The following is a 26385-nucleotide window of genomic DNA, read 5'->3' as shown; positions in this document are numbered from 1 at the left end:
ACAGACTGTAGGACAAAAGAGAAAGCATGTGAAAAAGACATAGAAAACAAAGGAATGGGACGGGTAGAGGAGTGTCAATATGTCTTGCACTGCTTTCCATTGACACAATTCAGATTCTGTAAATGTTTTTACTGTGTATGACTGTATTTGTAAAATGAAGCAGGCAGTCAGAGGTGGCTAAGTGTCCACAGAGGTCCTGTTGTTGTCCCTGTAGATTAAACCTGTCTGACTGTTCTCTGGTCTCTGGTCCAGTTGTTGTCCCTGTAGATTAAACCTGTCTGACTGTTCTCTGGTCTCTTGTCCTGTTGTTGTCGCTGTAGATTAAACCTGTCTGACTGTTCTCTGGTCTCTTGTCCTGTTGTTGTCGCTGTAGATTAAACCTGTCTGACTGTTCTCTGGTCTCTGGTCCAGTTGTTGTCCCTGTAGATTAAACCTGTCTGACTGTTCTCTGGTCTCTGGTCCTGGTGTTGTCCCTGTAGATTAAACCTGTCTGACTGTTCTCTGGTCTCTGGTCCAGTTGTTGTCCCTGTAGATTAAACCTGTCTGACTGTTCTCTGGTCTCTGGTCCTGGTGTTGTCCCTGTAGATTAAACCTGTCTGACTGTTCTCTGGTCTCTGATCCTGTTGTTGTCCCTGTAGATTAAACCTGTCTGACTGTTCTCTGGTCTCTGGTCCTGGTGTTGTCCCTGTAGATTAAACCTGTCTGACTGTTCTCTGGTCTCTGGTCCAGTTGTTGTCCCTGTAGATTAAACCTGTCTGACTGTTCTCTGGTCTCTGGTCCAGTTGTTGTCCCTGTAGATTAAACCTGTCTGACTGTTCTCTGGTCTCTGGTCCTGGTGTTGTCCCTGTAGATTAAACCTGTCTGACTGTTCTCTGGTCTCTGATCCAGTTGTTGTCCCTGTAGATTAAACCTGTCGCTCTGTCTCTGGTCCAGTTGTTGTCCCTGTAGATTAAACCTGTCTGACTGTTCTCTGGTCTCTGGTCCAGTTGTTGTCCCTGTAGATTAAACCTGTCTGACTGTTCTCTGTTCTCTGGTCCAGTTGTTGTCCCTGTAGATTAAACCTGTCTGACTGTTCTCTGTTCTCTGATCCAGTTGTTGTCCCTGTAGATTAAACCTGTCTGACTCTGGGCTCTGTTGGCTCTGAGGCAGCAGAGACACCCAGCTGTGTGCTTTTCCTGTGTGGTGGAACCATCATTACAGTCTTGTCAGAAAGATTACCACCAGACTCACCGAACCACACGCTGCCTGGCTGCTGACTGTCTCTAGATACCGTTGATGTTCAGAGAATGAGTTACATAACAGGAATGACTGTCAGGTTGCTTGCCTTGATACCCTCCTGTGTTGACAAACATAGGTCAAAGTAGTTAACTAATAAGCCATAGCCTTGTGGGAAAATGAAATCATACATCCCTTTGAGATTTGACTTGTGGTTTTGGGTGAGTGGGGTCATTAACTAGCGGGTGGGTGTGGCTTACAAATATCCACACCTGGTTCTCAGTTCTGCAAAACGAACAGTTAATCCATTAATTGCTCCTAAACTACTGTGGTTGTGTTATGTTTTCATGTATCAACTCACCTGTAAGGCGGATATTCATCACGCGTAAATTAGACGGGAACAGACGCAAGTCATTTTAGATTACGCAATGGTGTGAATGTCTGTGCAATGCTGCTCAGAAAGTTCATCCAAGCAGCTGGTCTCCCTATCCCTCAAACCATATTTAGTCACATATTAGGTTAACTTTTATTAATGTTACATTTAGTAATTTAGTATTTATCAATTAATTTATCAAATCATTTGAACTTGGTCTTCAGAACTTGGTGCCTTAATAAATGACATAATAAGTCCACATCGGTACTGTATAATAGGCTTGTGCGATGTTAGAAAACAGCAGCATGATCACATGCACTCTCTGTGACCCCGGTTCTGATCCTAGGTAAACATGATGAGAGGTTCTGGCCCTCTGTTGGTGTTTTAATCTCTCAACAACATCTGCACAGCTTTATACTGTTTTGAAAGACTGTATCTGCACAGCTTCATACTGTTTTGAAAGACTGTATCTGCACAGCTTTATACTGTTTTGAAAGACTGCATCTGCACAGCTTTATACTGTTTTGAAAGACTGCATCTGCACAGCTTTATACTGTTTTGCAAAACTACTTCATCTGCACAGCTTTTTACTGTTTTGCTAGACTGCATCTGCACAGCTTTATACTGTTTTGCTAGACTACTTCATCTGCACAGTTTATACTGTTTTGCTAGACTACTTCATCTGCACAGCTTTATACTGTTTTGCTAGACTACTTCATCTGCACAGCTTTATACTGTTTTGCTAGACTACTTCATCTGCACAGCTTTATACTGTTTTGCTAGACTGCATCTGCACAGCTTTATACTGTTTTGCTAGACTACTTCATCTGCACAGTTTATACTGTTTTGCTAGACTACTTCATCTGCACAGCTTTATACTGTTTTACTAGACTACTTCATCTGCACAGCTTTATACTGTTTTGAAAGACTGCATCTGCACAGCTTTATACTGTTTTGCTAGACTGCATCTGCACAGCTTTATACTATTTTGCTAGACTACTTCATCTGCACAGTTTATACTATTTTGCTAGACTACTTCATCTGCACAGCTTTATACTGTTTTGCTAGACTACTTCATCTGCACAACTTAATAGCGTGTATGCAATTGTCTCTCTTTAAAAAGTTCAATATGGGCAGATAACGCTGGTATGAAAAGGTGATGACGTAAAATGTCTATCAAAGTCAACCAACCGGGAGAGGACGTGCACAGGACAAGTAGAGATGATTGTTTCAGAGATATTTCAGAGATATTTGGCCACGTAGGCAGAACTGAGCTGTCACCATGTTTGAGTCCCAAAGGACACCCATTTCCCTATATCTTGCAATACTTTTAACCAGCTCTGGTCTAAAGTAGCGCACTACATAGGGAATATAATGCCAATTGGGACACAGGCCTTATCTTCCCCAGCATCGGAGAGCTCTGTCAGTGGTTCCCACAAACATATCAGGAGGATTCCAGAGCATGACAGACATGCTAGCCACACTCTACAGAGGGGTGCAGGAGAGGTAAATGAACTAGCTACACTCTACAGAGGGGTGCAGCAGAGGTAAAGGAACTAGCTACACTCTACACAGGGGTGCAGGAGAGGTAAAGGAACTAGCTACACTCTACAGAGGGGTGCAGCACAGGTAAAGGAACTAGCTACACTCTACAGAGGGGTGCAGGAGAGGTAAAGGAACTAGCTACACTCTACAGAGGGGTGCAGGAGAGGTAAAGGAACTAGCTACACTCTACAGAGGGGTGCAGCAGAGGTAAAGGAACTAGCTACATTCCATTCCATATCACCATGGGTCTGTGAATATGCCCTGTCCTGGACAACTTGCGTATGGAATCGTTCATATAGAATTGTTAAAAGTACTGTACAGATGAACAAGTTAAATGTAATCAAAGCAAAGTGAAGGAGCATGTGAGAGAGTGCTAGCCAGGTACTGTAAATCTATACAGTCTGAAGCCCCATACAATTTAGACCTTACTGTTTACCTGAAGCCCCATACAATTTAGACCTTACTGTTTTCCTGAAGCCGCATACAATTTAGACCTTACTGTTTACCTGAAGCCCCATACAGGAGCAATACAGGGGCTTGATGTTGACTTACTTTGCTCTGATACTTTTAAAACCTGTAGAAAGAAGCCCCAAAGGACCATTTGTTTTTATGTCCTCAGGTTTAAAGAGAATTGGGTGAGAAGTGGACATTTCCTGCACCTATCTCTGAATATACTGTATATATTCCTCCTTCCTCTCATTGGTGCCAAACATCAAAACAGTAATACAATTGAATCTAGGTCTTAAGCCTGAAGCAAAGCAAAACTCCTCGACAAGGCAATCTATCAATGTCAGTTGTGTTCCTTTAGACTCAGAGATCAAGTAGAAACTACTCCAAGCCCACAGCACCTTGTTGCTTTTCCGTTTTTTCCCCACACCGTTGGACAATTATGATAATCGTATTCTGGATGCATTTGCATAATTTTCGAAGCGCATTGCTTTAAGCAAATAAGCAGTTGTTGCCTTATTGTTGTGAGAAGACAGTGTTTGCATCCCAAGTGGGCCCTGGTCAAAAGAAGTGCACTATAAATGGAATAGGGTGTCATTTGGGACGCATGTCAGTGACACATAGCCAAGAGAATCTGATTAAGGAATGACACGCTCTCATCTGTTTTACGATCAAAACAACAGCGTCTCAAAGTAATGCCTTGTCATCCGATTAAAACGCTGTGTCGAGAGAAATGGACTGGGTGAATTTATCATGGTTGTTCTTGTAATATTCTGGGTGGTGATGTTAGTCACATTAATATGGGAAAATTCAGGGAGAGTTAAGGTTAATATTCTTCAATAATCAATGGGTGTATAACATTCATTAACTGAACCCAATGTAAATATCCCAGATTGTGCCTTTTAAATCAGGCTCTCTGAAAACAGGGCCTGATTAAAGGCACACCCCCACCAATTCTGCACGTCCACCAATCGGCGGAGGCAGCACCCTGACTACGTCCCAAATTGCACCCAAATTCCCTACATAGTGCACTACTTTTGATCAAAGCCCTATGAACCCTGGTCAAGAGTAGTGCACTATATAGGGACTAGTGTGCCATTTGGGAAGCAACCTGTGTCTGAGGGCTGAGGGGTGCAGCAGAGGGGCTTTGAACTCGGGAAAGGAAACGCATGGTCCCTGTTCCTGTAAACTCTCAAACATCCTCCCTCCCCATCGCGCTCTTACAGCTCCAGGTGTGTGTGTGTGTGTGTGTGTGTGTGTGTGTGTGTGTGTGTGTGTGTGTGTGTGTGTGTGTGTGTGTGTTTACATCCCAGAGATGACACACTGTTCTGTAGAACAATAGCTGACTTCAGACCCATTCTCCATGGTGGTGAGAGGAAACTTAGACCCATTCTCCATGGTGGTGAGAGGAAACTTAGACCCATTCTCCATGGTGGTGAGAGGAAACTCAGACCCATTCTCCATGGTGGTGAGAGGAAACTCAGACCCATTCTCCATGGTGGTGAGAGGAAACTTAGACCCATTCTCCATGGTGGTGAGAGGAACCTCAGACCCATTCTCCATGGTGGTGAGAGGAAACTTAGACCCATTCTCCATGGTGGTGAGAGGAAACTCAGACCCATTCTCCATGGTGGTGAGAGGAAACTCAGACCCATTCTCCATGGTGGTGAGAGGAAACTCAGACCCATTCTCCATGGTGGTGAGAGGAAACTCAGACCCATTCTCCATGGTGGTGAGAGGAAACTTAGACCCATTCTCCATGGTGGTGAGAGGAAACTCAGACCCATTCTCCATGGTGGTGAGAGGAAACTTAGACCCATTCTCCATGGTGGTGAGAGGAAACTTAGACCCATTCTCCATGGTGGTGAGAGGAAACTTAGACCCATTCTCCATGGTGGTGAGAGGAAACTTAGACCCATTCTCCATGGTGGTGAGAGGAAACTTAGACCCATTCTCCATGGTGGTGAGAGGAAACTCAGACCCATTCTCCATGGTGGTGAGAGGAAACTTAGACCCATTCTCCATGGTGGTGAGAGGAAACTTAGACCCATTCTCCATGGTGGTGAGAGGAAACTCAGACCCATTCTCCATGGTGGTGAGAGGAAACTTAGACCCATTCTCCATGGTGGTGAGAGGAAACTCAGACCCATTCTCCATGGTGGTGAGAGGAAACTTAGACCCATTCTCCATGGTGGTGAGAGGAAACTTAGACCCATTCTCCATGGTGGTGAGAGGAAACTTAGACCCATTCTCCATGGTGGTGAGAGGAAACTTAGACCCATTCTCCATGGTGGTGAGAGGAACCTCAGACCCATTCTCCATGGTGGTGAGAGGAAACTTAGACCCATTCTCCATGGTGGTGAGAGGAAACTCAGACCCATTCTCCATGGTGGTGAGAGGAAACTCAGACCCATTCTCCATGGTGGTGAGAGGAAACTCAGACCCATTCTCCATGGTGGTGAGAGGAAACTCAGACCCATTCTCCATGGTGGTGAGAGGAAACTTAGACCCATTCTCCATGGTGGTGAGAGGAAACTCAGACCCATTCTCCATGGTGGTGAGAGGAAACTTAGACCCATTCTCCATGGTGGTGAGAGGAAACTTAGACCCATTCTCCATGGTGGTGAGAGGAAACTTAGACCCATTCTCCATGGTGGTGAGAGGAAACTTAGACCCATTCTCCATGGTGGTGAGAGGAAACTTAGACCCATTCTCCATGGTGGTGAGAGGAAACTCAGACCCATTCTCCATGGTGGTGAGAGGAAACTTAGACCCATTCTCCATGGTGGTGAGAGGAAACTTAGACCCATTCTCCATGGTGGTGAGAGGAAACTCAGACCCATTCTCCATGGTGGTGAGAGGAAACTTAGACCCATTCTCCATGGTGGTGAGAGGAAACTCAGACCCATTCTCCATGGTGGTGAGAGGAAACTTAGACCCATTCTCCATGGTGGTGAGAGGGAAACTTAGACCCATTCTCCATGGTGGTGAGAGGAAACTTAGACCCATTCTCCATGGTGGTGAGAGGAAACTTAGACCCATTCTCCATGGTGGTGAGAGGAAACTTAGACCCATTCTCCATGGTGGTGAGAGGAAACTCAGACCCATTCTCCATGGTGGTGAGAGGAAACTTAGACCCATTCTCCATGGTGGTGAGAGGAAACTTAGACCCATTCTCCATGGTGGTGAGAGGAAACTTAGACCCATTCTCCATGGTGGTGAGAGGAAACAGAGCAATTTAGACACTATATTTTACCTCAAGCCCCATAGAATATAGGCCTTATTGAGGATTGAGGAGTGCAGCAGAAGGGGCTTTGAACTCAGGAAAGGAAAGATATGGTTCCTGTTCCTGGAAACTCCCAGACAGCCTCCCTCCCCGTCGAGCTCTTACAGTAACAACTTCAAATGATGTGGCAGCTGCGTTTGATGCCAATTGATTTTCCCCCTCCACATGAGTTGAGTCCCAAAACATATACCGTAATTCCAATTTAATTGGGCATTCAGGGTCCCATGTTTGTCTTCTGTGTTTCTGGTATTTGTGATCTCTCCCCTGTGAGATGGTCACTGGTCACTGTCTGTGAGACAGTAAAGTACCTGCAGCTGCAGTTTCACAGTTGACAGAGATATTCTGAGTTGACAGAGATATTCTGAGTTGACAGAGATATTCTGAGTTGACAGAGATATGAGTTGGCTCTGACGGGGATATTTATGAAAAGGGAACTCTCCACTCTTGAACAGTTGTCAGAGATAGGACTTGATGCATGATGGGGACATGTAAAGGGAGTGTTTCCCCAGTCTGTCACGGTCGTGAGGACAGAGCACTCTTTCACAGTTTACATAGATATTAGTTGAAGAGAGTGAGTGGCAGGGTTGTCAGTGAGACGTAAACCACTGTAGGGCCTTATGTAAAGTCCATGTATGTTTCATCAGCCTGTGCACTGTGAAGAAGAAGTGGATCAGTCAGGCAGTAAATTGAGGCGAGGAGGTGAGTGTGTGTGTGTGTGTGTGTGTGTGTGTGTGTGTGTGTGTGTGTGTGTGTGTGTATGTGTGTGTGTGTGCGTGCGTGCAAGCAAGTGTGTGTGTGTTCGCGCGCGTGTGTGTGTGTGTGTGCGTGCGTGCAAGCAAGTGTGTGTGTGTGTGTGTGTGTGTGTGTGTGTGTGTGTGCGTGCGTGCAAGCAAGTGTGTGTGTGTTCGCGCGCGTGTGTGTGCAACGCCTCTCTTTTTCAACCCTGCCCTGCTCCCAACTCCTCTCCACACTGTAGATGGACTCGGTAATATAAGCCTGCTGTGACAGAGAGGCTTCGCTTTCTTCTGTTACTCCCCCCATCACACACACACATCCATACGCACACACACACACACACACACACACATCCATACGCACACACACACACACACACACACACACACACACACATCCATACGCACAGAACACACACACACACACACACACACACACACACACACATCCATACGCACAGACACACACACACACACACACACACACACACTCACCTCCTCCCCCATCGGCAGGCCCCGTGATATGGGAGGCCGTTGTGTAATTGGAAGCATTGATTGCCTCCGGCCTAGCCGTGACCCACCGGCCGTGTGTAACACACGGAGACAGATCTGTAGAAAACAATACGTTATTAATTAGTCAGTGTGGTTAACGGAACCACTTCCACGGTACATGGATGAATCGGTCACATCTGGAACAGTTGTGTCTGGATTTTGTCTCAAGTGGCACCCTATTCCCTATATAGTGCACTACTTTTGACCAGAGCCCTATGGGGCTTTGGTCAAAAGTAGTACACCATAGGCTCTTGACGAAAGTAGTGCACTACATTTTACATTTTAGTCATTTAGCAGACGCTCTTATCCAGAGCGACTTACAATTAGTGAGTGCGTACATTATTTCATACTGGTGCCATTCAGGACACAAACCACACATTCTCTGTCCTCGGTGCTCCCCTGGGTTGGTTATCATGCAGGCTGTGGGTACTGGACTGTACCTACTGAACAGTGCCTTTCTCTGAGAACCTACTGTACTCACAACCATGTTCATATCAGATTCCCCCTATAGCCCAGAGCAGCCTCTGTCTGGAATGAAGAACGGGTTCAATAGAACTAGAAATACGGGGCCCCGTGTTCATAAAGGATCTCACGGTAGGAGTGCAGATCTAGAATCAGTATAGGCTTTTAGATCATATTGAAAAAAAATCTTACATTGACTGGAGAGAACCTGATCCTAGATTAGCACTTTGTTCATAAAGTGTCTACACCACAGAATGACTCTTTCATTCCACTTAGTAGCTGTTATTCCTCCGCTACCAGAACTGAAACCGTATCAATTAATCGTATCCTCTGATTGAGCTCTTTACCTAATTTACTGCCAGAAAATTACATTTGGAACAGAGAAATTAATGCAGATAAAACCCGCAATTCAATATTACTGATAAAAATGTTAATGTGGCCCAATTGGAAGCCTATTCCCTGTTCAGTGCACTACTTTTGACCAGGGCTCTTTGGGGCCTGGTGGAAAGTAGTGCACTATCTAGGGAATAGTGTGCCATTTGGGCCACAGATATGTTATAATTGTCACGATCGTTGAGAGACGGGTCAGACCAAGGTGCAGCGTGGTATGCGTACATGTTTATTAAGACGAATAAACACTAGACAAAAATGACAAAACAACGAAACGTGAAGCTCAAACAGTGGCTACAACACAACAAGCCAAAACACGAGTCAAGATCCCATAACTAAGCTAGGCAACCAGGCTAACCTAAGTATGATCCCCAATCAGAGACAACGATCGACAGCTGCCTCTGATTGGGAACCACACCCGGCCAAACATAGATCTAGACATACTAGATCTCCACATAGAATTATACATTACATAGAATACTCACACCCTGACCAAACCAACTAGCGAACTCTATGTCAGGGCGTGACAATAATCAACTACGGTGACTTCCTTGTTAGTCGGAACTCGTCCACATTGGATCGGGAAAGCTCTAACTTAGTTTGTTGCAAACGTAATAATCATTGTGGTGCTGTAGACGGATGGTAATGTGATTTGTAAATCTAATTTGAGCTCAGTTGTCGTTTGGGCTCCCTCCAGTCCATGGCTTCTCTTTCACCTTGGGGACAAATGCTCTCAGTCAGTGTGGAAAAGACAGTGACGATCAAAGCAGCTACAGTATACCGGGTGCATCCCAAATGACACCCTGTTCCCTATATAGTGCAATACAGCAACAGGAAATGTGAATTATTATGTGGATTATAATTAATGGACATTTTTGTAGGGGTTAATACATTTTACGTGAGGGAAAATCAAGTCTGGTAAAATAAAATCTAAGCAGAAAGTCAAGCTACTGGGGGTGTAGAGCTGTAATGGACAGTTACAACTGGGGGTGTAGAGCTGTAATGGACAGTAACAACTGGGGGTGTAGAGCTGTAATGGACAGTTACAACTGGGGGTGTAGAGCTGTAATGGACAGTTACAACTGGGGGTGTAGAGCTGTAATGGACAGTTTCAACTGGGGGTGTAGAGCTGTAATGGACAGTTACAACTGGGGGTGTAGAGCTGTAATGGACAGTAACAACTGGGGGTGTAGAGCTGTAATGGACAGTTACAACTGGGGGTGTAGAGCTGTAATGGACAGTTTCAACTGACGGTGTAGAGCTGTAATGGACAGTTACAACTGGGGGTGTAGAGCTGTAATGGACAGTTACAACTGGGGGTGTAGAGCTGTAATGGACAGTTACAACTGGGGGTGTAGAGCTGTAATGGACAGTTACAACTGGGGGTGTAGAGCTGTAATGGACAGTTACAACTGGGGGTGTAGAGGTGTAATGGACAGTTACAACTGGGGGTGTAAAGCTGTAATGGACAGTTACAACTGGGGGTGTAGAGCTGTAATGGACAGTTACAACTGGGGGTGTAGAGCTGTAATGGACAGTTACAACTGGGGGTGTAGAGCTGTAATGGACAGTTACAACTGGGGGTGTAGAGCTGTAATGGACAGTTACAACTGGGGGTGTAGAGCTGTAATGGACAGTAACAACTGGGGGTGTAGAGCTGTAATGGACAGTTTCAACTGGGGGTGTAGAGCTGTAATGGACAGTTACAACTGGGGGTGTAGAGCTGTAATGGACAGTTACAACTGGGGGTGTAGAGCTGTAATGGACAGTTACAACTGGGGGTGTAGAGCTGTAATGGACAGTTACAACTGGGGGTGTAGAGCTGTAATGGAAAGTTACAACTGGGGGTGTAGAGCTGTAATGGACAGTAACAACTGGGGGTGTAGAGCTGTAATGGAAAGTTACAACTGGGGGTGTAGAGCTGTAATGGACAGTTATAACTGGGGGCGTAGAGCTGTAATGGAAAGTTACAACTGGGGGTGTAGAGCTGTAATGGAAAGTTACAACTGGGGGTGTAGAGCTGTAATGGACAGTTTCAACTGGGGGTGTAGAGCTGTAATGGACAGTAACAACTGGGGGTGTAGAGCTGTAATGGAAAGTTACAACTGGGGGTGTAGAGCTGTAATGGAAAGTTACAACTGGGGGTGTAGAGCTGTAATGGACAGTAACAACATTTTTTAAACAATGATGGGGATAGTTTGGCCAAATCAGGTGGGAGTGAGTTCCAGATCATAGGGCCTCTGTACGTGATTCGTAATTGGTTGTTCTTGAACGTGGGTGGTTGTTCCTGAACAGTGGGTGGTTGTTCCTAAACAGTGGGTGGTTGTTCCTGAACAGTGGGTGGCGTAGCTGTTGTCTGTTTCTTGCTGAGTAGTTCTGGAATTCATATGTGGTGGTGAAATCTTTTTTGAAGAAAGAGGGTAATAAGTGATTTAAAGAGATGTAAACAAATTGAGCAACTTGAAGATAATTAATTTGATAAATATTCAGGAGTCCTAATTGTTTGAAAAGTAATGCTGAATGGTCTCTAAAACCAGCAGATGATATTATTCTTACAGAGGGTTTCTGCAGACGATAGATTGACAGTAGTTTGGTATGTTGTGTGCTGACCCATGTAATGCTACAGAAACGGATCATTGCACCATAGAGACTGAGAGCAGTGCTTATGTTTACGAGATATCTCATTTTGCAAAGTATCCCCATTTTTTTGGCGATCTTAGAGATTCTTGTCTTTATGTGTGATTTCCATGACAATTCATCATCAATCAAAACACCAAGAACGTGTGTTGTACAGTCTTGATCAACAGGTTTATATTATCAATATGGACCCTATATAGTCTGGAAATGATTCTCTGTTCTTTGGACCAGATAATAAAACATTAGGTTTTTTTGATTCAGTGACCATTTTTTGATTTTAAACCACTTTGAGATATTCCACAGTTCATCATTTACAACATTAATAAGATAATTGAGATCTCTGTGAGAGTACAACACACTAATATAATCAGCAAATAATATCTGGGAGAGTACTTTGGATGCATTGGGCAAGATCATTTATATTGATCAGAAATAATAGGGGTCAAATAATTGATCCCTGTGGCACAACACACTCCATAAGGGGGAGTCTATTCATTTGAAAGTCACCAATTGCTTTCCATCCTTTAGGTAGCTGGAGAACCAAATCAGAGATTGTTCGTTCACACCGATAGTTTCAAGTTTTTGGAATAAAATATTATGATCAACAGCATCAAATGCTTTTGAGAGATCCATAAAAATACAGAATGAATGACCTTTGCGATCATTCGCCTTATGTATTTAGTCAATTAAATAAGTAACAGACATGTAGGTAGAGTGAGATTTTCTATAGCAATACTCGTGTTTGTATAAGAGACTTTCCTTTTTTAAAGATATTTTATTAATCTGTTATATGCAAGCTTCTCTAAAGTTTTCGAGAGAGCCAGCTAAATTGAGATTGGTCTGTAATTTGTACAGTTTTATGAATTCAACATTTGTTGACCATTTTCAGTAAAGAGTAGACAGGGCCCTTTGTTAGTGGAACCGTTGCGTTATTTTATTATTGTAGTCATTTTTAGCAGACGCTCTTATCCAGAGCAACTTACAGGAGCAATTAGGGTTAAGTGCCTTGCTCAAGGGCACATCGACAGATTTTTCACCTAGTCGGCTCGGGGATTAGAATCAGCGACCTTTTGGTTACTGGCACAACGCTCTTAACCACTAAGCTACCTGCCGCCCCTAAGCTACCTGCCCGTTATTGCATATAGCTTTGAGTTTAGACAGGTGTGGATGGTCTTGGGATTTCTCGGCACACTTTGTCCCACTCACTCTATACCGTCAGCACTTGTGAAGCCTCCTGTTCAGAGAAGGCATCCACATCTGAGGTAAATCTGTACTGTGTGTGAGCAGAAAAACACAAACGGATGACTTTGACCTCTGTAACCTTTTGTTCTGGTACATGACTCAACTCAAGGCAGCTCATGCTTTTTTTTCAGAGCGCCACAAAGATGCTTCCTATGGAGGAAGGCTGAAGGCCATAACATTTTAGCTTTTCATGTTTTCAGATCCAGTTGTAATGGAAGAGTCTTGCTTTGCATGACAACACTGTCAGTATATAATATAGTGACTCCAGCATTTTCCACTGCTTTTTCAATTTGGACAACATACTAGGAGGATATAATTGTAATTCGTTCCCATTGGTAAATGTTTGTATTCAAAAGATATGCAAAACAACTCAATCAAATTACTGAAATGGCAACTTGAAAGACAACCCCTGTAAATACATTTGTGTCCCATTGGGCATGGACCATGTTAGTTATCATTTCTGTCTCATTGGCCATGGACCATGTTAGTTATCATTACTGTCTCATTGGCCATGGACCATGTTAGTTATCATTACTGTCTCATTGGACCATGTTAGTTATCATTACTGTCTCATTGGACCATGTTAGTTATCATTACTGTCTCATTGGACCATGTTAGTTATCATTATTGTGTCATTGGACCATGTTAGTTATCATTACTGTCTCATTGGACATGGACCATGTTAGTTATCATTACTGTCTCATTGGACCATGTTAGTTATCATTACTGTCTCATTGGACCATGTTAGTTATCATTACTGTCTCATTGGACCATGTTAGTTATCATTACTGTCTCATTGGCCATGGACCATGTTAGTTATCATTACTGTCTCATTGGACCATGTTAGTTATCATTACTGTCTCATTGGACCATGTTAGTTATCATTACTGTCTCATTGGACCATGTTAGTTATCATTACTGTCTCATTGGACCATGTTAGTTATCATTACTGTCTCATTGGCCATGGACCATGTTAGTTATCATTACTGTCTCATTGGACCATGTTAGTTATCATTACTGTCTCATTGGACCATGTTAGTTATCATTACTGTCTCATTGGACCATGTTAGTTATCATTACTGTCTCATTGGACCATGTTAGTTATCATTACTGTCTCATTGGACCATGTTAGTTATCATTACTGTCTCATTGGACCATGTTAGTTATCATTACTGTCTCATTGGCCATGGACCATGTTAGTTATCATTACTGTCTCATTGGCCATGGACCATGTTAGTTATCATTACTGTCTCATTGGACCATGTTAGTTATCATTACTGTCTCATTGGACCATGTTAGTTATCATTACTGTCTCATTGGACCATGTTAGTTATCATTACTGTCTCATTGGACCATGTTAGTTATCATTACTGTCTCATTGGACATGGACCATGTTAGTTATCATTACTGTCTCATTGGACCATGTTAGTTATCATTACTGTCTCATTGGACCATGTTAGTTATCATTACTGTCTCATTGGACCATGTTAGTTATCATTACTGTCTCATTGGACCATGTTAGTTATCATTACTGTCTCATTGGCCATGTTAGTTATCATTACTGTCTCATTGGCCATGGACCATGTTAGTTATCATTACTGTCTCATTGGACCATGTTAGTTATCATTACTGTCTCATTGGACCATGTTAGTTATCATTACTGTCCCATTGGACCATGTTAGTTATCATTACTGTCTCATTGGCCATGTTAGTTATCATTACTGTCTCATTGGCCATGTTAGTTATCATTACTGTCTCATTGGACCATGTTAGTTATCATTACTGTCTCATTGGACCATGTTAGTTATCATTACTGTCTCATTGGACATGGACCATGTTAGTTATCATTACTGTCTCATTGGACCATGTTAGTTATCATTACTGTCTCATTGGCCATGGACCATGTTAGTTATCATTACTGTCTCATTGGACCATGTTAGTTATCATTACTGTCTCATTGGCCATGGACCATGTTAGTTATCATTACTGTCTCATTGGACCATGTTAGTTATCATTACTGTCTCATTGGACCATGTTAGTTATCATTACTGTCTCATTGGCCATGGACCATGTTAGTTATCATTACTGTCTCATTGGCCATGGACCATGTTAGTTATCATTACTGTCTCATTGGACCATGTTAGTTATCATTACTGTCTCATTGGCCATGGACCATGTTAGTTATCATTACTGTCTCATTGGACCATGTTAGTTATCATTACTGTCTCATTGGACCATGTTAGTTATCATTACTGTCTCATTGGACCATGTTCGTTATCATTACTGTCTCATTGGCCATGTTAGTTATCATTACTGTCTCATTGGCCATGGACCATGTTAGTTATCATTACTGTCTCATTGGACCATGTTAGTTATCATTACTGTCCCATTGGACCATGTTAGTTATCATTACTGTCTCATTGGACCATGTTAGTTATCATTACTGTCCCATTGGACCATGTTAGTTATCATTACTGTCTCATTGGACCATGTTAGTTATCATTACTGTCCCATTGGACCATGTTAGTTATCATTACTGTCTCATTGGACCATGTTAGTTATCATTACTGTCTCATTGGCCATGTTAGTTATCATTACTGTCTCATTGGCCATGGACCATGTTAGTTATCATTACTGTCTCATTGGACCATGTTAGTTATCATTACTGTCTCATTGGACCATGTTAGTTATCATTACTGTCTCATTGGACCATGTTAGTTATCATATCACTTCCTGGAGAACATGGTTCTGGTGAGGGCGTGAAAATCAGGCAACATGGAGAGAGGGGGTGCTCAGAATGACAAAGAGCCCTCAGAGAGCTGTTTGTGTATGTGCGTGTTCGTGCGTGTGTCTGAGCATACATGCTTGTGCGAGGCAACAATGCATCCCTTTCTGCTGGTGTTGACCATCGTATAATTCTCATATCAACAAAAAAAAGCAGAGTATTTGTCATTGAATGTCATCGAATGACAACATGGCGCTGTACGTAGCCTACTGCATGTGTTTCCATGTGAATGGTGAGGCTGTTAATATGGACTGGGTGGCTTGTTGATTTTGTTGTGTAACCAGGCACCACCCAGAGTGTGTCTCTTGTGAAGAGCGACTTGGGTCGTTGTTAGCACAGATGTTTCACCAACCAGAGCGGTTCACTGTCTGGTCTGATGCTTGGCAGCTTGGGAAAACTCTCCCAACTCACTCAGGTGTAGACGTAGGGTGCGTCCATCATGGCACCCTATTCTATTGGCCCATTTGGGACACACCCGTAGCGGCAAACACTGCACGGCGCCTGTCTGTCTGCCAGTGTTGTACCTATTCAAATAGCCGACTTATATAAGCGTCTCTCTTCAGTGGCACCAGATAACAGGCTAACAGGCTAACATGCTAACACGGATGGTGTGAGGAGATCAGAACTGTTGAGGAGACCTGACCACACAATGACATGAAGGTAAAGTAGAGGCATGGGCGCAACAGAAGCAGAATAATATACTATTTTCTACACGCCTCATTTCTCTCTGGGCTCCAGCGGAACAGTATACATGTTGTTGGTCGCATATAGGCCATCAGAAAAATTGATCTGCAGCACAAATTGCACCCTATTCCCTACATAGTGCACTATTTTTTCACCAGAGTCCTATAGGCAATGGTCAAAAGTAGTGCACTACGTAGGGAATAGGGTGCCACTTGGCAAGCAGATGAAGAATCACCTTTTGTGGCGTGTTGAGTCGGCTACACCTGGCCATCTGCCCAGTGAACCATGGATTCTTCCCAGTTCTCAGGAAGGTTATCTATTCGATCATTTCTACTGTATTCAACATCTACAGATGTCAACATGAGTCCACTCCCATGAAAGATACTGTATACCCTAGTTAGTGCTGATATGGTGACTGACAATCTCTCATAATGTTTAACTCCCTCTCTTATCAACTAATACACCCCATAATGGCCCTGTCTCTGAGAAGGGGGCTCTAGAATTCATCATAGAATTACTTCTCATTCTATTCTAACTTGGAATGGATTCTAATTCCGTGAGTTCTACAAAGGGAGGGAGATCAGCTGTCATTGACCTGCCCAGACCTCCAGTGTTCTGCCCTGACTTCCTGTGGGTCATGGTAGAGTTTAGAGGGGAGGTAACAGTAGGTACGTCCCAAATGGCACCCTATTCACTATATAACACACTACTTTTGGACATGTTCCATAGGGCTCTGGTCAAAAGAAGTGCACTATATAGGGAATAGGGTGCCATTTGGAATACAATCATATAGTTTAGAGGAGAAATGACAAGGACTGTTCCCAGGTGTATTGACGGGCCACCGACCGAGAGAGGGATTTAACAGGGAGATGAGATTGACTTGTTCCAGGGTAATACCATTGATCTGTCCCTGTGTTCCCACCATGTCAGGGAATATCTGTATGGATATCTGTTTAATTAGTCTGCATTACAATACGTTGGCTCTGTGGGGATCAAAGTGTGGGATCATCATCATTCAGAATGATGTGTCAAATCTCTATCTAGCTACAGTTTATTTCTGACATTGTATGTGGCATTATGTCTAACATTAACTGACATTTATCTGATAGGGTTAGACTGTATCTTACATCCAAAAAATGGCAAATCAACGACTTGAACTTGAACGTATTACAACTGCATCAGAGGCATAATACCGAGTGACAGTTTCAAGAGGTCTGGCATAATACTGAGTGACATTTACATTTTAGTCATTTAGCAGACGCTCTTATCCAGTGAGTGCATACATATTATTATTTTATTTCTTTCAGTGACAGTTTCACTATTTGCACTCTGCCTGTAAGTTAGCCAGATCTTCTAAAAACCGAACCGTTCCTATAGCTATCAATCATACACCTGGTCACACCACCTTCCCACATTAACACATTATTAACCAGGGGTATGAAAGGAAAGCCCTGTTGACGTGCCACAGCTCAATTAGTGGTTTCTATAGCTAGTCTTTGGACTAATAAGACTGACACACGTTTCATCTTCAACCTTATGTAATGTAATGCCCTTGTTTTTCGACATGTCCTGCTTCAACTTGTTTTAAATGTGAATAACAACTGTAGCTCCAGTACTCAATATTTTTATTAGCATTTTGCCCAGGTACAAAAAAAGACTGCCAAATGAAACTGTGCAAGTCCCATTTCTGTCTAACTGTATTGACTCATCTCTTGAGAAAAACCCTGACGTTTTGATATAAGAACATACTGCAGAGGTTGGCTACGTGTTCCGTGTCACAGAATAATGAAAGACTAGTGGTTTATTACAAACAGGGTTTAATTCAACCATAGAGATCAGTATGACGATTAGCTATGCATCTATGAGACAGTTAGAGAATTTAAGCCGTTAAAATTCCAGTCTGTGTCACAAAAGATTCCATCAGTAATCACTAGATAAAACATTTGAGAAATGTTTCAATTTAAAGAATTCTACCTCATTGTGAATGAGGTTCACATTCAGTGCATGGACAGCTGTTGCGTGAGAATGGTTGCTGACGGTATGGTCCTAATACGGCCTTGGAACATCCCGTGATGAGTGCCACTGTGTGCTACGTTGTGCATAGGCCTTGGCCAACATCCAGAGGTATCCTCGTCAGTTTTCTCTTTGTGCTTTGAGAGAGAGAGAGAGAGAGAGAGAGAGAGAGAGAGAGAGAGAGAGAGAGATCGCTGAAAAAACAGAAACAATGGTGAATAATAGAACAGTGAAAGCATCCCTGTCTCTCCACTATCCTCTCATTCGTTGGTTGGTCGTTGGGATGGGAGCCTGTTGGTCGCATCCCCGCGTTGTCCCACTCCCTAGCCAGGCCAGAGGCAGACCACCTCTCCAACCCCCTGGGCCAGCCCAGCAAACTATCCAGCGACTAGCCGAGCCGTCTGCTGCCGTCCCAGCCCCACTGCAGACACAGAGACGTCTGAGCAGCGTTGCGAGAGCCATGAACTACCACTACCAACCCCCCTACTCACCTAGTCTGTCCCAGAGGGGGTATCGGCGGTAAGTGGTGGTCGGAGCACGTTCGGAGTGTGTTCAGAGCGTTTTCAGAGCGTGGTCGGAGGGTGTTCGGGAACATGTTCGGAGCGTGTGGATGGCTGAATGTGACATTACATTGTAAAGATAAAGGGGATTGGTTGGTTTGTTGAGAAGGTACACGGACAGTCAGGAAGAGTACGGAAGGTGGACATTTGGTTGATTTGTTGAGAAGGTACAGGGACAGTCAGGAAGAGTAGGGAAGGTGGACATTTGGTTGATTTGTAACCGGTTAATAATCACTGGGGAAGTTATATTCCTCTGCAACATTTAATAAAATTGATCTGGAAGTCTGGATGTATATCGTAGTAAAATACTTCTGTCTGTATATAAAATACTGAACCATTGTGTTTGATAAGAAAGGAACACTGTCATTGTTCTTCTTTCTGGACCCTTGTTTTGCTTCCAGTAGGACAGTGGGTCCATTGTCTATGGGTGAAGAACATACATTGTGTTTACAGAGAATAAGAGTCTGTCAGAGACATCTTCCCTGTTCTCTGGGTGACAAACGGATGGCTTGTGATTTGGTGTTCATTGTATGTCTCACTCCCACTTGTCAGTCTATGCATTTATGCTATTCTCTGCATCGTAGAGGCTTACCTTCAGGATGATTAGTTATGATTTTTCCCATGAACGGTAAGCACAGGATATTCCATATACTTAATGGTCTGTCTGTCTATTTTCCACATAATGTGAAACTCATAGTTCCCTCTGGGCTACATCCTACGTCCTAAATATAACAGTGCACTACTTTTGACCAAAGCCCTGCTCTGGTCAAAAGTAGTGCATTATTTAGGGAAGTACACAGTGCCAAAGCCTTGGGCCTCTGGAGGTCACCATGGGGATCCAAAGCCTTGGGCCTCTGGAGGTCACCATGGGGATCCGAAGCCATGGGCCTCTGGAGGTCACCATGGGGATCCGAAGCCTTGGGCCTCTGGAGGTCACCATGGGGATCCGAAGCCTTGGGCCTCTGGAGGTCACCATGGGGATCCAAAGCCTTGGGCCTCTGGAGGTCACCATGGGGATCCAAAGGCCTCTGGAGGTCACCATGGGGATCCAAAGCCTTGGGCCTCTGGAGGTCACCATGGGGATCCGAAGCCTTGGGCCTCTGGAGGTCACCATGGGGATCCAAAAGCCTTGGGCCTCTGGAGGTCACCATGGGGATCCAAAGCCTTGGGCCTCTGGAGGTCACCATGGGGATCCAAAGCCTTGGTCCTCTGGAGGTCACCATGGGGATCCAAAGCCTTGGGCCTCTGGAGGTCACCATGGGGATCCAAAGCCTTGGGCCTCTGGAGGTCACCATGGGGATCCAAAGCCTTGGTCCTCTGGAGGTCACCATGGGGATCCAAAGCCTTGGGCCTCTGGAGGTCACCATGGGGATCCAAAGCCTTGGGCCTCTGGAGGTCACCATGGGGATCCAAAGCCTTGGGCCTCTAGAGGTCACCATGGGGATCCAGATCACAGTGACTAAATCTGTTAGAATGTGTTTGCTTGGCTTTCAGACCAGGACATCTGATGGAAAGTCTGGTTCAACGCCTAGCTGGCTGTATCATGACTCATAGATCCAGGGATGTGTCCCAAATGGCACCCTTTTCCCTACATAGTGCTCTATTCTTGACCAGAGTCCTATATGCCCTGGTCAAAAGTAGTGCACTATATAGAGAATATGGTGCCATTCGGGAGGCTCTGTAATGAGTCATAGATCCTGCTGGTCCCTTGGAGGTGGAGATGGAGGTGTTAAAGTTATAACTGTGTTGCTATATAGTGAATGCACGTAGCAACAAGACAGCTATTATGGTGCATGCACTACGTAGGGCTATCTATGGATGAGGCAGGTAGCTTAGTGGGTAAGAGCGTTGTGCCAGTAACCGAAAGGTCGCTGGTTCTAATCCCCGAGCCCACTAGGTGAAAAATCTGTCGATGTGCCCTTGCGCAAGGCACTTAACCCTAATTGCTCCTGTAAGTCGCTCTGGATAAGAGCGTCTGCTAAATGACCAATAATTATTACAATACTGACCCCTATAAGATGTTCTTATGCTGAAACTCTTGCCTGATAGGGAGAGCCTTTTAGGACAACAAAAAAACACATTGCACATTACAAATTAGCTCTAATATATTTTTAATTCCATGCATCAAAATCCTAAATGCTCCCCCAAGTAGGCTGGTTATTTGTCCTCCTTAAAATATGACACCTTTAATTAAATATTATGAAGAAGTGAAACTTTAACTCTCGCCACCAGGTGGTAGCAGAGTTCTAGAGGAGAGGAAGGAAAACTACCAGAGCCTTGCAGTGGGTGGAAAGGAGTTCCCCAAAAACTTCTGTTTGGAACATGCTGTAATTTATTCTAATATCGCACCTGCAGATAACACCGACTCAAAACAACAAACAGTATGTAGACATCCTGTTATAAACCAATAATGCATGAATTATTAGTGCATTCAATATATCCGGATTCTAGTTTGCCTCTATAGTCTAGCCGTTTCATAATCTCGACATACTGTTGCACATGTCCCTGACAAATGAATGATTGAATGAAAAATAGCAATACATAGGTATAATATACGATAATAATTATACATAATTCAGTTGTAGCGTTCCCTTAAAAGTATTATCAGCTGATGCAAAACATCAACGAAAAAAAACAAACCAACAGTTATTCCTAGTCTGTATATGACATGTTATACAACCAAAACCTTTTACTTAAAAAATGCGCGGAAAAAACCATAAGCACACACTTTTTTTTTGTGCATTTATTTTGCCTATTTGCTTCAGGGTGTAAGTTAATTCGGTCTGCGGGTCAACTGAGCGCTTATTGTGTTTGTAGGAGTTCAGAAAGGGGACAGATGGGAACTCATGCCAAGGCTCATTTGCATAATTTATTCTAGCGTCAGGTGACGTCAGGAGACAGTTCAGCTATAAGTGTCTCCGGTGGCAAAAATAGAATCAGTCGCCTGAAACCGAACGTGGCTCATATCACCCGACATCAACCTAGAGCAACTCACGACAGAAGCAACCGAATCGAGTCGTGCAGTCAGTCGAGTGATTAAGCTGAATACAGTAACCCCGGATTTTTATCTATAGGTAGATTAATCTACTCAACCAATCGCAAACGTGGCGAGAAGCATTTTCCAAACGGGTCTGGTGCTGAACATGAGTACGGAGATCTTCCAAACGCCAATGGAGGTTGCTGTCTATCAGTTGCATAACTTCAGCATCTCCTTCTTCTCCTCGTTAGTAGGAGGAGATGTGGTGTCTGTAAAACTCGACAACAGGTAAATAGATAGCCGTACTGATTTAGTGTGTTATTGATGCGTAATTTGTGCGTAATAGATTTCATTCAAATATTTAATCAAAATTGTTGTAATTCGAGATTGAGAGTCATATTTATTTCTTTGCAAATAGACTAAACAAAGCCAGGTAATGCCGGGATTCGAATTGATATAATTAGAAATACCGTAATGCTGTGCAGTCGGAGTAATGCAATTTATGCGACTCCAATATGCGTCTTCAAACACAAAAGTGGATGGAGTATCTTGAAACAATCTCGATACAAAGTAATCAATATTATGTCATCCTTTGCAGCGCTGAACAATGTATCTAGCTAGGTTGCAAAAAAAAAAATGCACAGTTGTAGAACAAGGGTGGTGCAGGCAGGCTGGTTTTGTCATACACATGCCCAATCTAAAATAGGTTAGAAGTTGTAGCTAGGTTCATTCATGGACACACATAGCCTAAACACAAATTAAACAAACATTTGTGATGATGGCATTACATGGCAACTGCATCTCAAAATACTTAAAATAAGTTACCTTGGTGCTGGATCTGGTGCCATGAAGGCAGTCTGGTGTCAGCATCTGTGCGTAGGGCCTCCTGTAGCTCAGTTGGTAGAGCATGGCGCTTGCAACGCCAGGGTTGTGGGTTCGTTTCCCACGGGGGGGGGCAGTATGACAAATGTATACACTCACAAACTGTAAGTCCGCTCTGGATAAGAGCGTCTGCTAAATGACTAAAATGTAAATGTATGAAAGCATCGTAGGCCACCAGTTTGTTTTCGTTGTGATCCAATGCTCTGATTTGATATGTTGACTTATCTTCTTCTCTCCTTCACAGTGCCTCGGGTGCTAGCGTTGTTGCCATTGACAACAAGATAGAACAGGCAATGGTATGTATCAGAAGCAACATTATACACTTTATCATTAATAGTAAGCCAGTAACCCTTAAAAGTTGACTGGGCTATTCCATATCCCACCACATTCATGCACTTTGCCCATAGTAATCATATACTATACGTTGGTAATCATAGCAGACTAATCTTTACTCAACTACAAGTATAGTACAGTAGAAGCTTCAAGTTTTAAATGTCACATTCACAAGTTTAGTGAAATGCCTTTCTTGCTAACTCAAAACCCAACAATGCAATTATCAATAACAATGTATTACTAGAAAGAAAGAAAAACACACGAGAAATAAGAATAAGAAATATGAAAGCATACTATATACATGAAATATTTTTAAAAAAGTCAGTTCAAATACCATATTTACATTGTGCAGGGATACTGGAGTGATGGAACATTATGTGCCTGCAGCATTGCATGGCTACAGTACTACACGCTAAATACACGTGATGTGGCATGTGACTATGTTCTTTCTGCTGCTTTCTCAGTCAGACAGGGAGGCAGGCAGAAACAACAGTCAGACTATTCAATATTTAGTTTACTGATAAACTTTAGACCTTAATACAGGCCATATGGGTACAAATCTCTGTATCCATATGGCCTGTTGCTACAAGTTACTACAAGTGTTTTGTAAGGCACAGTAGGTTAAGCTTATGCTATAAATCACACTACATTGATAGATTTATGGTTAGTTTGTATGAGTTGCAAAGAACTCTCTCTCTCTCTCTAAACGCGGGTGGCAGGTAGCTTAGTGGTTAAGAGCGTAGTGCCAGTAACCGAAAGGTCGCTGGTTCTAATCCCCGAGCCGACTAGGTGAAAAATCTGTTGATGTGCCCTTGAGCAAGGCACTTAACCCTAATTGCTCCTGTAAGTCGCTCTGGATAAGAGCGTCTGCTAAATGACTAAAATGTAAATGTAAACAGACTTCTCTAACAGTAGATCTCATTCCTTCTCTCCTATCTTAGGATCTGGTGAAGAACCACCTGATGTACGCGGTCAGAGAGGAGGTAGAGATCCTCAAGGAGCAGATCAGAGAGCTGGCTGAGAAGAACAATCAGCTAGAACGTGAGAACAGCCTTCTGAAGAACCTGGCCAGTCCAGAACAGATGGAGAGCTTCCGGGAACGGGTTCCTTCCGAGTCCGACCCCGACGCTCTGGTCCCCCTGCAGCTGGACAACCAGTACCAACTCCAGCAGTACCAGCAACAAGCCCAGATGGGACTCCGTAACCCTGACCAGTCCTGCCCCATCAGCGCTGGCTCTGCTGTATAAGTGGCTCTGCCTTGGAACTCCAGTTGTAAACTAATCGTCGCTGCCAACTTCAGTGAAGCTGTCTGTAACAGATGATGAAACACAATTGACGAACGAAGCACGTGAAAAGACGCTCTAACTAGCGGCTGTAGGCTGAGGCTATTAGCTATGATAAGCCCGTCCTACGACATCTAGACTATTTCTCTTTAGACAAAAGCGCTAAACGAGAGGGCTCATGTAGCCAGCCGGAGAGCGCTCGCATTGGGACAGAGGGGAGGCTCCGGCCTTCTGGGGCCAGGAGGGCCAACCCTTCAGCCATTCTCTACCACCCCTGCTACAGAGGGGGGAGAGGGCTAAGAGACAGGGCTGGCCCGGGGACCTGATCCTGGGGATGCCTCTCCACGCCAGAGTGGCCCGTCCTCCATTTTACCTCTCCTGGTCCAGCCAAGGAAAAAGGAGATCTTCTCCAAGACAGACAGAGAGACGGCCCTCCAGTCTCCACTAGACCGCCCATGTGGATTTCTTCTTCTAACTTCTGATAGTACAAGCTCTGAGGAGTCCGTCCGAGAATATCTCAACCATCTTATGACTGTTCCCACCTATCACCATCTGCTGATATTCTCTGTCAATATTCCTTAAGAAGCAACATGTCAAAAGGAAACCAAACCTGAGCTCCAGCAGAAAGAGTAGAGGGGAAAGAGGATCTAGGAGATGCTGGACTGTTGCTGGGAGAGAGAGAGAGAGGCCTGTTGCTTCTCTATCTCAACCTCACTGGTGATAACTGATTACCGTAATCATGATTCAGAACATCATTGCTTGTATTATCTGCAGTTAGGGGTGTGCTGCTTATGGGGGAAAATCCTGCTAATTTACACTTTGTTTTGTGATTCTGAACAAAGTGGAATACTTAATAGGAGCATTGTAACTGTTCAGTTTAAATGATTTATTATGGGGATGGAAGTATCTACTACCCATTTTGCCTAGCTCTGTCCATTCTACTAACGTGTTCAGAGTAGTGGGCTGGAGATGAATTTGACCGGCTGATGTTCTAAAGGCTGCGAATGCAATCCTGACCTGGCAGACGTGTTCTGTTCAGATGCCAACCTCAACTTGAATCAATGGCATGACCGTAGCGCCTATCTCCAGAGGAATACCATATTTCCACAATGGACTTTGTGTTTTCTAACTACCAAAGACTTTTGTCTCATTACTACTCCAAACTAAACCAAGCAACCCGGACCATGTGTACATCGTTCACAGGGAGAACTCTTGTTAGCAGTAATGTTTTTTTGCTAAACGTTGGGTATCGTTGCTGTATTGTGTCCATGAAACAGGTGTATATATATAAAAAAAAATGATTTAATGGATGCAAAATGCACATTTGCAATAAACCTTATGTTTACACTAAAGCTATGTTGTTTCCCTTTCAGTTGTTCTTGTATTGCAATCTAAATGGAGAGTAACACGATTATATCATTTAACTATTTCGCATACATTGACCACTTGCAACAACAACTCATGTCAGCCATGGGTATAAGAGCTTCAAGACCCACTGCTATTTGGTTTAAGTTATCTAAGATCTTAGAGTAATTATGCAAAAGTGAATAATTTACATGTAGGCTTACATCTTAAAGCTTAATGCTTTTTTTGCAAGAAAACATTGGGACATCTAACTAATGATCATTTTACAGATAAACTAAATGTAGCTTACATGTGTCGGTCAATTGAAAGTCCACAACGTTTTCTTAAATCTTTGTCCAAAGTTGCATTTCTGAACTTTTCAAACAACTAAGTAATAATGGTTGTCCAAGGAGCAGCTAGACTGAAGAAGAAATAATACTTTGTTCCAAATAACACATCCTTCAGCCATATTGGCAGCTAGTGTGTAACTGGAGTGGGTTTGTGTGGGTTTGTGGGTTCTCTACTGTGCTGTCCCGGTCTGTGAGCTGAGGGCTACACCCATGCCATGAGAACATGAGTGAGTATAGTAAGCTAGTACACCCTAGGACAGCATACCCAGCAACAGTACATATCTGGTAGCA

General features: G+C 43.5%; 1 protein-coding gene across 2 annotated transcripts in view; it reads left to right on the top strand.

The window, feature by feature from the left end:
- Window positions 1-25752, top strand: part of tsc22d3 (TSC22 domain family, member 3) — a 56057-nt gene extending 30305 nt beyond the window's left edge. The window contains exons 1-3 of one of the 2 annotated variants that reach the window (XM_041837074.2): window positions 20914-22190; window positions 23029-23080; window positions 24059-25752. In XM_041837074.2, coding sequence (XP_041693008.1) covers window positions 22069-22190; window positions 23029-23080; window positions 24059-24364 — 480 coding nt within the window. In that variant the 5' untranslated portion in view covers window positions 20914-22068 and the 3' untranslated portion in view covers window positions 24365-25752. Of the gene's footprint in view, window positions 1-20913; window positions 22191-23028; window positions 23081-24058 lie in introns of those variants that run through there. The other variant, XM_041837064.2, reaches the window with a different exon arrangement.
- Window positions 25753-26385: the final 633 nt, after the last annotated feature.

Source organism: Coregonus clupeaformis, chromosome 29, assembly GCF_020615455.1.
Source record: "Coregonus clupeaformis isolate EN_2021a chromosome 29, ASM2061545v1, whole genome shotgun sequence".
NCBI lineage: Eukaryota > Metazoa > Chordata > Actinopteri > Salmoniformes > Salmonidae > Coregonus > Coregonus clupeaformis.
This window is presented reverse-complemented; position numbering and strand designations above follow the sequence as displayed.